The sequence below is a fragment of the Gracilinanus agilis genome, chromosome 5, assembly GCF_016433145.1.
Source record: "Gracilinanus agilis isolate LMUSP501 chromosome 5, AgileGrace, whole genome shotgun sequence".
NCBI lineage: Eukaryota > Metazoa > Chordata > Mammalia > Didelphimorphia > Didelphidae > Gracilinanus > Gracilinanus agilis.
In genome coordinates, this window is record NC_058134.1 from 281,347,705 (window position 1) to 281,364,656 (window position 16,952).

The 16,952-nt window shown below is 43.5% G+C and overlaps 1 protein-coding gene across 2 annotated transcripts in view; it reads right to left on the minus strand.

Annotated features, from left to right (window-relative positions):
* ATP23 (ATP23 metallopeptidase and ATP synthase assembly factor homolog) overlaps positions 1-16,952 on the minus strand; it is a 131,641-nt gene that overhangs the window by 20,194 nt on the left and 94,495 nt on the right. Inside the window, exons 3-5 of one of the 2 annotated variants that reach the window (XM_044677969.1) lie at positions 6,984-7,236; positions 3,096-3,141; positions 2,431-2,512 (exon numbers count right to left, since the gene is read on the minus strand). In XM_044677969.1, the coding sequence (XP_044533904.1) occupies positions 2,431-2,512; positions 3,096-3,141; positions 6,984-7,164 (309 nt within the window). In that variant the 5' untranslated portion in view covers positions 7,165-7,236. Of the gene's footprint in view, positions 1-2,430; positions 2,513-3,095; positions 3,142-3,679; positions 3,891-6,983; positions 7,237-16,952 lie in introns of those variants that run through there. The other variant, XM_044677970.1, reaches the window with a different exon arrangement.

Consider the following 16,952-nt stretch of genomic DNA (forward strand, 5'->3'; position numbering starts at 1 on the left):
GAAGAGGAAGAGGAAGAGGAAGAGGAAGAGGAAGAGGAAGAGGAAGAGGAAGAAGAAGAAGAAGAAGAAGAAGAAGAAGAAGAAGAAGAAGAAGAAGAAGAAGAAATCAAACTGCCTAATTTGAATTGTTTTCTTTTAATTAGTCTTATCTGACTTTTTAATGCACTTTAATGTATTAAGTCTGCCTCTCTCTGTATTTGGGGTACAAATCAAAGATGAGTAAGGTGCCTGGTCCTAATTTGCTGGGCAGTTACCATACATTGCTCATAACTGAGATGCTTGAAGAGCAGACCCTGGTTCCCCGCAGTCATTTCATCTCTGACTCATTACATTGCTCCTTTCCTCTGCTATCTACTGGGGCTCTTCTGCCTCCTCCCACCCCTCCAATAAGGTGATCCCCAAGATTCTGGCTTTGTTCTGTTTTCCCTCTACCCCCTTTCATTTATTCCCATCACTTCCAGAACTTCTGCTATCATCTCTGCTTTTCCCACCAAATGCTACCAACAAATCTGGCCTGTCCATCTCAGAAGCACAGAATCTCAGCAATGCAAGTGAAGTCAGGTCATATCCAATTTAATCCACAGCATAACAGGCATCTGTTCTATTACCACCACCACCAGCACCCCCAACAAGTAACCACACAGCACCTATCTGGCACGATCCGGAGATGGGGGTCTGGTTCCCTCCTGAGATGGCTCACTCTATTCTGGGGCAGCTCTGATTGTAAAGAGCTCTCCCTTACTGAGTCAAAATCGACCCCTTGACATCTCCCACTCACCTGTAACAACAATCCATTTCCAGGCTCCAGCCCCACTATAGAGATGAGGAGCCTGAGGGCAGACAGAAGGAAAGTGACTTGCCCAGGTTTCACACAGTTACTACTGCCTAAGGCTGAATTTGAATTCAGGTCTCTAGACTCCAGGCCCAGTACTCTATCTTCCACATCACTGAGTTGTCTACTAGAGATAATATTCCCATCATACAGAGGAGGTAACGGGGTGATGTGCCCATGCTAATGCAGCTAAGAAGCCAAATTTGAACTAGCTCCCAAGTTCAATTCTCCTTAGCATCTCACTGCCTATCTTCCTCTTCCTCTTCCTCTTCCCATCAGTGCTGAGAAGGAGATGGACCTCTGGTTCTGTCAGTGACCCTCTGTGTGACTACAGGTAAAAAACGTCACTCATCTCTCTGGGTCTCAATTTCCTCACGTGAAAAATGAGGGTTGGACTAGCTGACCTCCAGGGCCCCTTCCACCTCTAACACTCAGTGACCCATGACCCCAGGCTAGTGCAGGCCCTGCTCCTTCTGGTCTAGCCTCCATCAACAACCTCTCAGGGTGATCTAGAGGAGTCCTGACCTGCTCACCCTGAATCCTGCCTCGCTTATTATTGCCCTTAGGACCCTGGGAAAGTCATGTAAGCTTTTTGACACCGTTTCTTCATCTGTAAAATGGAATAATAATGACATATAACTCCCAGGGTTGTCATGAAGAACAAATGAGATGACATATGCTAAAGCACGAGGTGAATGTGAGCTGCTGTTATGCTTAGCTTTCCCTGTTCCATGCTCTTCTCCTTCTAATTTTTCATCTGTCCTAAAGAATAACACAAATCATGGCATCTGCCTCCTCAAGAATCTTCAACAGTTCCCACTGCCTAAGAGTCATTCACTCAGAGCCAGTGAACAAACATTTAAATAAATAACATGTTGAAAGAAATATGTACCTTGACCCAGCATCCCAAGCAATCAAAGATCTAGTCCCACCCCTGCAAACCTGATGTCTACAGAGATTAAAATGACTATTCATGAGCTAAATATTATATTTTATAGTTTTATTAATAATAAACTAACATAAAAAACTAGAGTGAAAAGGTGCTAAACTAACTTCAGCTGCACTCATGAAGAAGAGAGGAAGAAGGAGGAGCTACAGAACTTATAAAACAATAACGTGACCATGCAAATGTGGAGGCACAAGGAGAGGTTAAAGGGAATTTGGAGAAATACTAAGGAACTTCTGGGGGATGAAGTCCAAAGCTTCAAAATCTCCATTTATACATGTCTCACAACCTCCTCACACAGCAGTCAGATGGGACACTTGCTATTACCCCAACACTCCATACTTTTCTACTACCACGTTTTTATCTCACACGATTCCCTCTGTACTCCCCATGTCATCAGTTAGAATCCTACCCATCCTACAAGGCCCAGTGGAAACACAGGTTCGTCCAGGAAGCCCTGCAAGCTAGAACTTTCCTCTAAACTGCTTCAGTGCTGTGCACGTCCTTGGGACACTCAGCACGCTCTATACCAAACTTACCTCTATCTGATCTCCTTTCCCAGACCCTGAGATCCTCCAAAAACTAGGCTGGAGCTCATCCACCTTATCCCCCACATGCCCAGAATGACGACCAGCCAGCCGGTAACTCCTACCTGGGATGTGGCGGCATCAAAACCTCCGCTGACATTTCCATTACAATCTTCACAAGAGAAGTGTCTCTCTCTGTAAACAGTGCTGAAAGGAAAGGATGCATGTTACCAGAAGCAGCCTGTGTGCAGGTGGCCCTGTAATGGAAAGGGGCCCCAGACACAATGATGATGATGATGATGATGGAGTCCAAGGGCTTTCTCACTAGCCACCCCCAGACGGCCACATCATGGTCTAGTTCTGAGGTTCTTGAGTTTTCCGTGTTATGGACTCCCTAGGCAGTCTGATGAGGTCTACAGACAGGTCCTTCTCAGACTATGGCTTTAAATGTGTAAAATAAAATACAAAGGATTACAAAAGAAGCTAATTATACTGAAATGTGGTTATAAAAATATTTTTAAAAATTCATGGACCCCAGACTCTTCATCTTAGTTGAAATTTTTCTCCTCCCCACCTTCAGGGAGGCCATGTCTCAAGATTATCTAAAAGGGGATTCTGAAAGTTTTCTTATAAATAGGATGAATAGACAAACCAGGATTCTGTGGCCATGAACAGATCACATCTCTCTGCCATTTTTAAAGGGCTCTGTGGCATACAGTGAGAAATCTGGCATGATTTTCTGTTTTTTGAAGCCAGGACATAAAACTGTACTCAGCAAAGATCTGCTTACCAACCAGAACTCCTCATAGCATCCAGCAGAAGCTTGACATATGGACCTAGAATGATATGGCACCAATTACAGTACGTTAAAAAATGCACAGAGGAGATTTATGAAAAAAAAAAAAAAAGGACATGATGTTATAAAGAAATAAATGATCCAGAATAACTAACTTCAAGATTACATAGAACTTCAGAGCAGGAAGGGACCCCAGCAGCTGTCTGATCCAAACTGTCTTTTTTTTTTTTTTAAAACTCCTTACCTTCTGTCTTAGAATTGATACTAAATAAGAAGCACAGTAAGGGATAGACAATTGGGGTTAAGTGACTTGCCCAGGGTCACACAGCTAGAGAGTATCTGAGGTCATATTTGAACCCAGAACCTCCTAACTTGAGGCCTGGTGCTCTATCTGCTGAGCCACCTAGCTTCCCCTTGGTCCAAACTATCTTTAAGGATATGAATCTCCTGGACAGAATATTGACCAAGTAGACACTTAACCTTTGCTGGTAGCCCTCCAATGAGGGGGAGTCCATCCCTCCCCAAGAGAGCTCACAACACTTTTGGATGGCTCTAATTATTTGGAAGTTTTTCCTTACCTCAAGCCTAAATTTGCCTCTTGGCTCCTTCCACCCACTTCAGGCCATCAGGTCGGAGCCAACGCTTCTTCATTCACATGCCAGCCTGCCTAGTATTCAAACAGAGCTCTTACGTGCCCCAAGTACATACAATACTGCCTTAGAATAAGTGAGGAATGAAGATTTGAGGACATCAACCCATTAACACAAGTACTTATTAAGGGAAAACACTGATACCAATACCAATACTAAGTATCAAGCAAGAATCCCAAGCAGAAGCAGGTCTATTTTCACATTAGTCGGAAGTCAAATGATCAAAGGTCTTAAGGCTTTACCATGCAGGGCACAATTCACGTGGTTGACAATTAAAAGCCAAGCATGTGATGTGGCTGCTAAAAAGCCTACAGAAACACCAGCTCATAAACTGAATTCAGGATCCAAATTACAGGGAGGAACAGTCCCACCATCCCCTACAAGGTGGTCAGACCACATGAGCTTTGTGTCCAGCCTGAAGCAGCATCCAAAGGAAAACAGCCAAGGTATGAGGTGCTGGGGACCCACTTCCTAGGAAGAACAGCTGAGGGCAATAAGGATTTTAATCTTTCTAAAGAAAATACAGAACTGCTGTCTTGTGATGACTATAACATTCATGTCAAGGCCAAATATCTGATGAGTAGTCATGGAGAAGAGTAAATAGAAAATCCAGGTATGAAACTAAATCTGAAGTTAAACTAAATTAAATCAAAATTTCCAGTAGGAAATATCTGATAGCATTCTTGTAGAAAAAGATGAAGAGATGTTGACTAGGCCATTTGTTTCCCAAAGTGGGGCCATGATCCCCAAGTTACTTGTGATCACTCAGTGGAACGGGGAAAAAGATGGGTTCTATATCTCACCCTCTTCCCCATGATCAGTCATGGGCTCCCCTGCAACACATCTATATACTCTCCCTTTCAACATTCCCCCATTCTACTCCCTCCCTCAGATCCACACACAAAATTCCCCAAGTTCCCCTGGTCCTCTGGCTGCAGCATGCTCACCCCCTGAGCCCTCTCTCTCATCATTCAGCTCATGAATGCATCAGGTTCCCCTCAGTGCTGGGCCCTATGCTTCAGGGCACTGGTGAGAATAATGCTCCCAAATACACTTTTCATGAGCAGACATGGATGAGTGTGATTGTTTTATCTTTCCTCCTAAATACAACAGGACTTCATTTTATGTAACCAATATATTCCAAGACCCTTTGTGTAAGTTAAAAATCCCACATAATCAAGAGCCCCATCATTTAATAAGTATTTCTTATACAAACATACCTAGGCATTTTACGACTTTTCTTAGGTTTATCAGAGCAACCAGCATCATTACTTTTTTTTAATCCTTACCCTCCATCTTAGAATCAATACTATATATATTGGGTTCCAAGGCAGAAGAGTGGTAAGGGCTAGGCATTTGGGGTAAGTGACTTCCCAGGGTCACAAAGCTAAGAAGTGTCAGAGGCCAGATTTGAACCCAGTACCTCCCATCCCTGAGCCTGGCTCTCAATCTACAGAGCCACCTAGCCAATCCACTCTTGGTGGAACTGGTTCAACCATTCTGGAAAACAACTTGGAATACTAAAAAGTGACTAAAATGCCTATCCCCTTTAATCAAGAGATCTTGGCATATATTCCAAGGTTAAAAATATATATACACTAGAACTTTCATAATAGTTTTTGTGGTTTAAAAACCAGAAACAATGTGCATGCCCTGATAGGATACAACTAACGACTAAATTATAGTATATGAATGGAACATTACAGCACTGTTAGAAATGATGATTACGATGCCTACAAAGAAACAGGAGAATTCATGAACAAAATTCTGTTCATGTCCAAAGAAAATGAGCAGAATTCACAAAACAACAAAACAATGACTTCAGTGACCACATAAATGAAACAAACTGGAGCAGTGCTGGAAATTATAATTATCAAACCTGACCCTGAAGAAAATTTGAGAGCTCTTCTGCCCATCTTTTGTCCTTTTTAGAAGGAGAAAATCGCACGTGTCCGATTTTGTTAATGTGTGGGTTCATTTTGCTGCTTTCCCCCCCCCACCACCTCTCTTTTTTGTTCTTTGTTATGAGAAGCTCTTTGGGAGGAGAGAGAGCGAAAGAAGGTGTTTAAAAATTAAGGTGATATAGCCAAAGAAGTCTGCATGCAGGTCAAAGCAGGCCATCTTCCCCTATATTTCCTTCATGAGATTTCTATTATATATGTGATAAGTGGGAAATCTGGAAAGATGTATTACATGAAAAGATGGGTATATCAGACTATTCACCACCTGGAGAAGCAGAGCAGAGGGGAGGGGAGGGAGGGGGAAAATCTGAATTTTTTTTTTTAACCCTTACCTTCTGTCTTAAAATCAGTACAGTGAATTCCAAGGCAGAAGAGCTGTAGGGGCTAAGCAATGGGGGTCAAGTGACTTGCCCAGAGTCACACAGCTAGGAAGTGTCTGAGACCAGATTTGAACCTAGGATCTTTGTCTCTAGGCCTGGTTCTCAATCCACTGAGCCAACCAGCTGTCTCCAAAAATCTGAATTCTAAAATGTCAAATAAACAATTGTCAAAAATTATTTCAACATGTAACTGAAAAAATAAAAACTATTGGGGAAAAAATAGAGGTGATGTAACAAAAACTGCCAAGAATTTTTTTATCAATTACTCCCTTAGCCAGGGAGGTGGCTCAGTGGATTGAGAGTCAGAACTAGAGATGAGAAGTCCTCAGAGACACTATCTAGCTGTGTCGCTCTGGGCAAGTTATTTAACCCCCATTGCCTATAGAGTATTGATTCTAAGACAGAAGATAAGGGGTTTTTTTTTAATTACTTCCTTCTCCAGTCCCTAACTAATCTAAGACCTCAATAACTAGAAGCAATGTGCTGTAGCAAAAAGTATTTATCTTGGATTCATGGGCATTGGTTCTGGATCTGACACTGCCTAGCTATGTGACCTTGAGCAAGTCACTTGACCTCTTCCTGCCTCAGTTTTCTTATCTGTAAAATGGTGGAAATAACAGCACCTACTTCAGACTGTTGGTGTGAGAATTAAATGAGATAACTGTGAAGCACTTAATGCGTTGCCAGGCACATAAGCATTAGCTACTAGATTATGAGTACTACTACTATCTCCACATGTCACACACACACACAAACACACACGGCAGAGTAGGGGTTCAGCCTGGGAGCCCTCCGGTCCAGTGGCGACCCAGAGGGCATAAACTGGGCCCAGGCTGGGGAAGGAAGGCCCCTGCAGCCCCCCGCCCGGTCGCCCCCCGCCGGGCCGCCTACTTCGGTCCAGCGACTTGAGGAGCATCAGCTGGCACTTCTGGTTGTGGGTGAAGAAGCTGGTAGCGAGGAAGCTCCTCTTGGGCTTGCCCTCCGAGTACCGCTCGGGGAACACCTGGTAGGTGAACTGCTGCTGCTCCCGCCGCTCCCGCTCCTGCGGCGCCTCGGCGCCCGCGCCCTCCATCCGCACCTGGGCCGCCGGCGGAACAAGCAGGGGGTGCTGCACCGGGAGCCGGGTCGCCCACTGGCTGAGCACCTGACCGCAAAGAAGCGGGGGAAAGGTTACCGCTGACCAACCAGAGCGGCCCAGCCCCTTCCTTCCCGGCCCCTGCTACCCGGCCCAATCCGGGAGGGCCACTGCCCCAGCTACCAGAGTCTGAGACCCGCCCTCGACCCTAGCCCCGCCCCGTGTGATCACGTGTCCCATAGTCCCCGCCCCGGGGTGGGGCCGTTCGGGCAGGGCGGGGCGGGGCGGGACCGACTCTCCCGCCTTCCCCTAAACCCGAGGAGTGGAGGTTATCTGGGACTCCCCACCTCCCTCCTGGAACATAAATGATTTGTGGTTTGGGGATATGATCGCAATTCATATAGAGATATATGTATGTATTTATGTATGTATGCGTGTATGTATGTATAATGTATATGTGTGTAAATGGACATATATCTATACGTATATGCGTGTATATATAGGCGCGCACACATGCCATCTATAGCAGCTAGGTGGCGCACATATGGCCTATATATATGCTCTCTCCCTCCGTTCCTCCCTCCCTCCCTCCCTCTTCCTTCCGCCCTCTCTCTCTTCCTCTCCCTCCTACCCTCCCTCTCTCCTTCTGTCTCTCTCCTCTCTCCCTCCCTCCCTATCTCTGTCTTTCTCACCCTCCCTCCCTATCTCTCTCACCTTCCCTCCCTATCTCTGCCTTTCCCTCTTTCTCCCTCTCCCTCCCTCCCTCTGTCTTTCTCTCCTCTCTCTCTCCCTCCCTCCCTCCCTATCTGTCTTTCTCTCCCTCCTTCCCTCTCTGTCTCTTTCTCTCCTCTCTCCCTCCTTCCCTCTCTGTCTCTTTCTCTCCTCTCTCCCTCCCTCCCTATCTGTCTTTCTCTCCTTCCTTCTCTCTCTTTGTCGCTTTCCTTCTCTCTTTTTCTCCCTCTCCCTCTCTCTGTCTCTTTCTCTCCCTCTCTCTCTCCCTTCCTCCCTCCTCCCCTCCTCTCCCCATGCACACATAAAGATAGATAGGGCAGCTGGGTGGATCAGTGGATATATGCTGGGCTGGAGTCAGTCTTCAAATCTGACCTCATATATTTACTAGCTGTGTGATTCTGGACAAGTCATTTAACCCTGTTTGCCTCTGCCTCAACTGTCAAATAAGCTGGAGAAGGAAATGGGAAATTGTTCCAGTATCTTTGTCAAGAAAGTCCCAAATGTGGTCACGAAGAGTCAGACATGTCTGAAAATAACTGAATAGTTATACACATATATGAACACACATATATAATAAATGTTGGTTAAATTATATATGATTTGGGGATATAAAATAAAGTTAATGGCTTTTCCTTCTTCTGGAAATGCATTTGGTCCTTCCAGTCCTGGGGGTTTAAGATACACTGCCCTTTGTGGGGGGCACTAGTTTCAGAGGTGGAGTAGAGGGTGTAATAGTTTAAAAATTGAAGTTAAAAGGATGGGGGTGCAGAACTGGAGTGTTCCATTTTCAGGGTGAGCATTTCTATCCCAAAGATTGGCAAACACTACAAAATCAGAGTTTGATTTGGAGTCTTGTGGATTGTTCAGAGTTCAGAAAGGGATGGGGGAAATGTTAATAATGCAGATTAAACAGGAAAGTGTGTCCTGTGTACATTCACATACACACACAAGAGTCAGTTTTAAAATATTTACCAACTCATCCTCAGTTTCCTCAACTGTAAAATGAGGCTCTTGGCCTCAAATGTTCCTAAGGTCCTTCTAGCTCTAAGAGTTAATACCAAAAAAAGAACCCAAAATCCCCTTACCTTCTGCACTAGTATCATTTCTAAGACAGAAGAGCAAATTAAGTCAAGGAAACGGAACTGTATTAAGGGCCCCCTATGTGCCAGGCATTGTGCTAATACAAAAAAATAAAATGGAAAAGCCAGTTCCTGCTCTCCAGAAGCTCACAGTCTAATGAGGGAGACACCATGCAAATAACTGATGTTCAAACAAGGGAAAACTTGGGGAGAGTCTCAGAGGAATGACACATAATTTAAGAAGAACTGGGAAAATCTTACAAAAAGGTAGGACTTAAACTGGGACTCTCAAGAAGCCAGGAAGCAGAAGTGAAGATGGAGAGTATCCAGATATGAGGGACAGACAGCCAGGGGGAAATGCCCTGGAGTCCTGAGATGGAGTGATGTTTGAAGAATAGCAGAGAGCCCAGAGCCATCAGATCTCAGGGTATCTGAGAAGAAAAATGTAAGAAAACTGTTCCTCCCTGTTCTGCAAATTCATTGATTAACAGTGCCTCATGTCTTTTTCTGTTATCATTTTGCACAGATAGGGTCAAACTCTTAAAAACTTTCTTTAAAGGGGGCAGCTAGGTAGCTCAGTAGATAGAGAGCCAGGTCTGGAGGTGAGAGGTTCAAATTTGGCCTCAGACACTTTCTAGCTGTGTGACCCTGGGCAAGTCACTTAACCCCCGTTGCCTAGCCCCATGTTGACAAACCTATGGCATGGGTGCTGGAGCATGCTCCGGAGGACATTTCTCCCATCACCTGCCTCTCTGCCCAGCAGCCCAAAGAAAGGGCTTCCTCCTTCCCCTGTCTGGGTTAAGGCAGGGTTGCAGCTTGGTCACTCAGTCTCTAAAAGGTTCACTATCACTGGTCTATCCCTTACCGCTCTTCTGCCATTGGTTCTAAGACAGAAGGTAAGAATGTTTGTTTGGTTTTTAATTATCATTTAATTGCAATTCTCCATACCACAGTAAAGAGCATATTTGTTGAAATATGTTTTTTTTTATTTACAATAGTTTAAAAATAGTGCCTTCAGTATCCGGTTTAAGGGGAAGAAATACCCAGGCTCATTAGAGAGTGGTAAGGATAAAATCACATTGTAACTAATTACACTAATTATAGTTGTAAGTCTAGTGCCTCAGGGACAGAGAGAAATGGTGGACCAGCATTGAAGTTCTGTGGGTGGAAAAAGAAACTGAGATTTTGATCAACAGAATGGAGATTGGGGGGGGGGGAGCAGGGGGAGGCTGTCAGTATGTAGTGAGAGACTGAGGTTCAGGTGGCAGAACTGGCGATGCCTTATGGATCCTGGCCCCGTCCCTACCCTATCCCCAGTTCCTGGAGCACAGCAGACAGTTATGTGATTAATTGAGGGACTGAATGGCATGAAACGACTGAACAATAAGCCTTTTTCATCCATTTAATTTTTCCTGAATAGGTTGTCACAGAAAAGGAGGCAAAGAAATGCCAGACTCTTAGGTGCTGCCTCCTTTTAAACAGTGAGAGAGCTCCCTGAGGAGGCCCTGTAATGTTATGGGGCCCAGATCTATATATGCAGCCCCAGACTCTCCTGAGCTCTAGTTCCATATGCATACATGTCCATGGCATATAGCAAACCAATGGTCCTAAAAATGTCTCAAACTCACCACGTCCAAAACAGAATTCATCGTCATTCCCCCAAATCCCACCACCTTCTTCTGAAAGGAACCATCCTTCTACTGGTTTATAATCTCTGTCTTCTCAACTACACCTATCCAACTGGTTTCCATATTTGGACATTTCTACCCCTCCAATCCTCACACCCTTCCTTCTACTCCACTCAAGACATATATGCTTTGTACGTTTACCCAGAAGAGTCTACTTCTACCTTTGCTGCACACACCTTGCTTCTGCCTACCTCTGAAGTCCCATCTCTCCATTTCTACCTGCAAAAATATTTGGGGGAACTCTAGCCCATCTCAAATCATAACTCCTCCATAAATCTTTCTCTGATCCTAACTAGAAGTGATTTTTTCCCCAACTTGTGGTCCTCTCCTGTATTATTGATTTCTAAGAAAATCAATATTGCTCTTTCAAGTAGGTTCCCGAGGAGAAGCCTCCAGTTTTATTCTTTACTGTAAATAACTTGGCTCATAGGATCACTGGCGTTAGAATTTGTATGGACCTGAAATCATCTAGTCCAAATGCTTTGTTTTACAAATGAGGGGGGAAAGCTCAGAGACTCTAAACAATTGCCCAAGTCATACAGGTAGCAAAAGTTAGGTCTTCAGAGTCCAAATCCATTCTCTTTCCAGGACTCTACCAGGCGCAGTGCTCTATACAAGATAATCCTGAAACATATTTGTTGAATGTGTATAGATGTATAACCTTAAGATTACAGGGCCATTGAGTTGGAAGGGACCTTAGAGGTCCAACCCCCTCATTTTACATATAACAAAACTGAGGCTGAGAGGTAAAGCGATTGGTTCAAAGTCATACAGGTAAGTGACAATGTGAAGCCCTTTAGGTCTTCAGAGTCTAAGTCTAATGCTTTTTCCATTATATTCCCTAATAGTACATTGCACAAAATAATTACTCAGGAAATATTTTTTGAATGAATCTAATAGTTTAACTCAGAAGATATGAATTTTGGGTCAATAAAAATAGAATTCTGCTCAACAAATATTTGCTAAGGGCCTAAGTATATTAAAATAAGCCCTGGAAAACCTGACATGGTCCATGCTATCAAAGCATTTGCAATTAGATAGCAGACATGTAAACAAATAAATAGAGGAAATTAGGTGCTTCAGTAGATGGAAAGTCAGGCTTCAGACACTTTTCTGTGTGACCCTGGGCAAGTCACTTAACCCCAATTGCCTGGACCTTACTGCTCTTTTCCCACTTTCTTTTCCCATGGAATCAATACGTCATATCTATTCTAAGAGAGAAGGTAAGGGTTTTTTAAAAAAGAAAAATAAATATAATAAAAGGTGAAAAGTTTTTAGAGCAAAAGAGAGAACAAATGTGTTTTAAGAAAATTTGAGGAGAAAGAGCTGATTTCCAGCTGAAAGGATCAAAAAAACTAAAAGGAAGACTTCATGGAGGCTGTAGCCACTCCTTTAAGACCATACTTTACATCCATCCACCCATCCACCCATTCACCATATCCAATGAGGACATCTTGCCTCTTGCCATCTGCCCTGCCGTTCCCATACATGCATTCTCTGCTTTCCACAATCCAATAATTGCTATCGTTGTTACTAGAAAGGGTGCGATAATGAATTTTCACTTAACCCAAATTGCCTCACCTTACCATTCTTCTATCTTGAAATCAATACTTTGTATCAATTCTAAGAGAGAAGGTAAGGATTTTTGAAAACATAAAGGAGAAATATATCTCCTCTCTTGAGTTTGTGTGGTAGATCACTGCTGCCAAATAAATCCATCACAGCACAGAAATTTTAGAGGCAAAAACTTGGGTTTTATGATGCTTAAGCCCAGGTTCGAGATTTAAAAAAATAACCCCAAATCAAAATTAGAATTCTAAAGATTTTTTATAAAAAAAATTGCATCAGACTTCTTGATCTCTCTCACTTTTGACCCAAATACAAATACCTTTTCCCACCTTCCTTGAGCTGAACATCTTTTCCACAGGTACTGAAAAACCTATCAAAAGCCCTTGGCCCTGTAAAGAGATCCAACATCAGGCTACTGTTAGATTTTGGTGTGCTAAAGGGGGACAAGGAGAGATGATTAAAGGGGTCCCTGATTAATTTGACAAGTTCCCTAATCGACCTGATTAGATTATAGTCACATGAGGAACATTTTCTCATGGGGAATGAGCATGTCATGATTTCATAAATGGTAATGCCATGATGGAAGATGCATTATCATCTGCTTTGCCATGGCACCCAAGGACCATGGGACCATTCTATGTGTCTTGCAGCCGAAACTTTACGTATATTATTTCTCCCATTCAAATGTGAGCTCCTTGAGAGCAAGGACTGGCTTTTCTAGTTGTATCTCTAGCACTTAGCATAGTGCTTTGCACATAGAAAGCCCAAAATGTTTTTTTTTCACTTATTCATTCATTCATGGCAAGAATATGGAGGGAGTGGTACTGTGGATTTTTAAAATTAATATCCAATACTATCCACAGTACAGAATTGGGAAGCATGGCTGGTGCCCACAAGGAAGAGTAGAAAATGGAATAGACTCATGCAACCTCGGCTATAAAGCCCATTGGCTCAGGACTCTCTCCTCATGGGGGGAGATGAATGGCTTGCTGGGATTGTTGAGAGCTAGAGAGAGAGAGCACGGGCCTTTTGAAATCTCTTAAAGTTGTCTTTAAGCTTCAAGTCATATGAGGCACTTCAAGAGGGAAGATGGCCAGTCCGAGCCCACTTCAGGTGGTCCTACAAGGTCCTACATAGGTCCTACAAGATTCTATGAAGACACAAAAGGAGCCGGTGGTCTTTATTGTGTCCCTGTAGCCAGATTGCTCCACTAGGGACTCAAGGGACTCTTTCTCTTGGTCCCAATGATGCCATATTTCCTGATAACTATTCCCCTATGTATACTTTCTCTGATTTCCATTTTGCTATCTGGATGAATGGATTTCTTTGCTAACTGTTAGCAGAGTCACTCTGGAGCTGGTATTTGGTGAGAAGGGCATCAAGGTTTGGATTCAAAGCTCAGGTCCCTATTTCTCCCATTAACGAACAGTGACCAGAAGTTTAGCTTGAACCTAAGAACCACATCCGCTAGGCCTGTGTTGGCAAACCTACAGCACGCATGCTGGGGTGGGGGGGGGGCTGCTCACCTCCCCCTCTCCAGGTGTAGCCAAGGACATTTCCCCTATCACCCTCCCCTCTGCCCAGCAGCCCAATGGGAGCTCTTCCTCCCTCCCCTGTCCAGGGTAAGGCACAGGCACAGGGCTCACACGGGACACGAGGGTTATCATTTAGGCACTTGGTCTCTAAAAGGTTCACCATCACTGCCCCAAACTAACAATATTTAAGGGAGCAGAGAGATGGGGTTCTAGGGCAGTAGTCCGGCTCTCTAAGGAAAACAGAGTGGCTTAGCATCTGGCCCTAACCTCCTGCAAACATTAAAGTCTCCCTTGGAGGAGAATGTGGAGGCTCCCGGTCCACCTCCCTTTGGGCCAGCCAACACTGCCCCCACACCACAGGAAGGCGACATCAGGACAGGAAGAAGCCATGGGAGAGAAGATGAGCCTGTCGATGTCAAATCCAAGAATTGGTTCAGTCTGTGTCAGAAGAGAGTCTTGGGGGTGGAAGGCAGGTGGGAGAGGGGAAGAGCGGTGGGATTCCTGTGCCGCCAGTTACATACCATATAAGGTAGGTTTGAGCAAAATGCAGCTGACAGTCTAACTGCACACTAAGTCTTAGCAAACTAGACAGCAGCTGATATCTTTTTTCATGTTACATAATGTTCCTGAAAAGGTCTATGCAAATGGAATAAATTTGAATCATAATTTCTGATCAATTTACATTATAAATCTAATCTAGGCCCTGGCTCTGCCACCGGTACCAGCAATGCCATCTTGGGCCAATTGTTCGACTTTCCTTGGCTTCTGTTTACTCATTTGTGAAATGTTCAAAGGACTCTAATCTGGGATTGATGCAGCCCTATCTGGTAGTTCAGGCTTGAAATTGAAATTAGATGAGATTCACCCAGAACATTTTAACAGTTAACAAAAGATCACTTCGCTTCAGCATACATGCAGAGTCTGTAAGGATACTGCTCTGAGTTCTGGGGGGAAAAAAATGGGGCAGCGGGGCAGGGTAAGGTACCTGGAAGAAGGCTATGTCATCAGGGCATTGACTCCTCCAGAGCCTAATTTTATGCCAATTAGGTAAAAGTTTCCTTACCTTTTAAGGGGAAAAAAAAACTAGCATAACCTACATGGCAGGAACACACTGTTAGAGTGTTCCTGCCACAAAGGAGTTAGATGATATGATCTCTAAGCTCCCTTCATAATTCTAAATATCTATGCACTGATTGCCTAATTACATTTTTAAAAGAAGTAACAATAAATTATATATTAATAATATTTTATACATAATTTTTACACGCCTTATCCTACTGTTATCTTACCATGTCAACCACAGTGAGGTAGACGGGGTAGGTATTAGCCCCATTTTACACATGAGGAAACTGAGGCTCAAAGAGATTATTAAATGATCAAGGAGAAGCATGGGAGTGGGAGTTCATGTGTTCTGAATCCTTGTCTCCTTTTGTCTCTTTATAGTTTATACCATAAAATGACGCATTTCAAAAGCAGAGGATTAAAGATGCTACATAATGGATGGCTTTATAAGACTTCAGATAAAATGGGCTGAGGTGAAAGTATATCACTGTAAGAAATAAGCAGGGTATTTTTTCCTGCTCTTCCCCAGTGTGGAGATCTTCTGGTCTGCTCTATCCACTTAGACTTGGCTCCCAGCTGAACGCCATTTTCTTTGTTAAATCCATTTGGGGTTAGGATATCCCAGAATAATCCTTTCAGTTCATCTGGGCAAGAGACTAACTTTTTTAAAACCCTTATCTTCCATCTTAAAATGAACACAGTATTTGTTCCAAGGTAGAAGAGTTGGTAAGGGATAGGCAGTGAGGGTTAAGTGACCTGTCCAGAGTCACAGGGCCAGGAAGTATCTGAGGCTAGATTTGAACCTGGGACCTCTTGTCTCCATATCTGGCACTCTATTGACTGAGCTACCTAAGCTCACTAAGTCTCTTGAGTCCTTTCCAATTTTGAACAGGTGATTTAGAGATGGGAAAGGCAATGCAATACCTGGAATGATAATTGTTTAAACGGTCCCTAAAAAAGGTAGTGTGGTATAATGGGAAGAGATAAAGCCTCTATCAGGAAGAGCTAGATTTAAGCCTTGTCTCTAACACATATGTTATTCTGAGCAAGTTGCTTAACTTCCCAGCCAACTCCCAAAGATTATAAATCACAGATAATATATGAATCTGCATTGGTGGAGGGAACATCGATGAATCACAAGTCTGAGATTTTAGAAATCCTTGAATTGATTCAAATTGGACCTAATCATAGTTGCAATCAGTGGACAGACTGTACCTCCCCCTGTTGTCACACAATGAAACTCTATCTCATTGTGTGGCAACACAATGTAGGTAACACACAGTAAAGGTCTCACCGGCTCAGAGGAGCAATGATTCCTCTCTCTCTCTCTGATTGTTTTATCCCCAGATACTGGGTGTTGTGTCAGCCTAGGGACAGGTTCAGCAATAGTTAAGACAGAGTCTACGTGACTTGAGGCATATCCATTTTACCCTTTACACTTGTTTTTCTGCTCCCTTCTCTCTCCTTTCTCTATTTTACAACCTTGTTTTTTGCCTTTTCTCGCCTAGTTAAATTTTTACTATGCCTACTGCCCTTAGAGTACATATCTCAGAGGAGGTTGTCACAGGAACTGGCCAAAGCCCATCTCAAGGCCATTATAGTCATCTAAGCTAGAGGTAATGAGGGCCTGAATTAAGGTTATAACTGTACAAGCAAAGAAAAGGAGTCAGATGCAAGAGACATTGTGAATATAGAAATGGCAAGAGATGGCAATTAAGAGATTACGTGGGGTGAGGGAAAATGAAGGGTCAAGGATAACGCCAAGATAACAAACCTGGGAAACTGGAAGAATGTGGTATCTTCCAAAGAAATCAGAGAGGGAAAGCTAGGTGGTTCCGTGGATAGATAGCCTTAAGATGGGAGGTCCTAGGTTCAAATCTGACCTCAGATCCTTCCTAGCTGTGTGGCGCTGAGCAAGTTACTTGACCCCAGTCTCCTAGCCCTTACTGCTCTTCTGCCTTAGAAATGGTATTTAATATCAATGGGAAAGAAAGAAACAAAGAAACACAGAGAGAAAGAAACAAAGAAACAAGAAAGGAAAGAAAGAAAGGAAGGAAGAAGGAAGGAAGGAAGGAAGGAAAGAAGGAAGGAAGGAAAGAAGGAAAGAAGGAAAGAAGGAA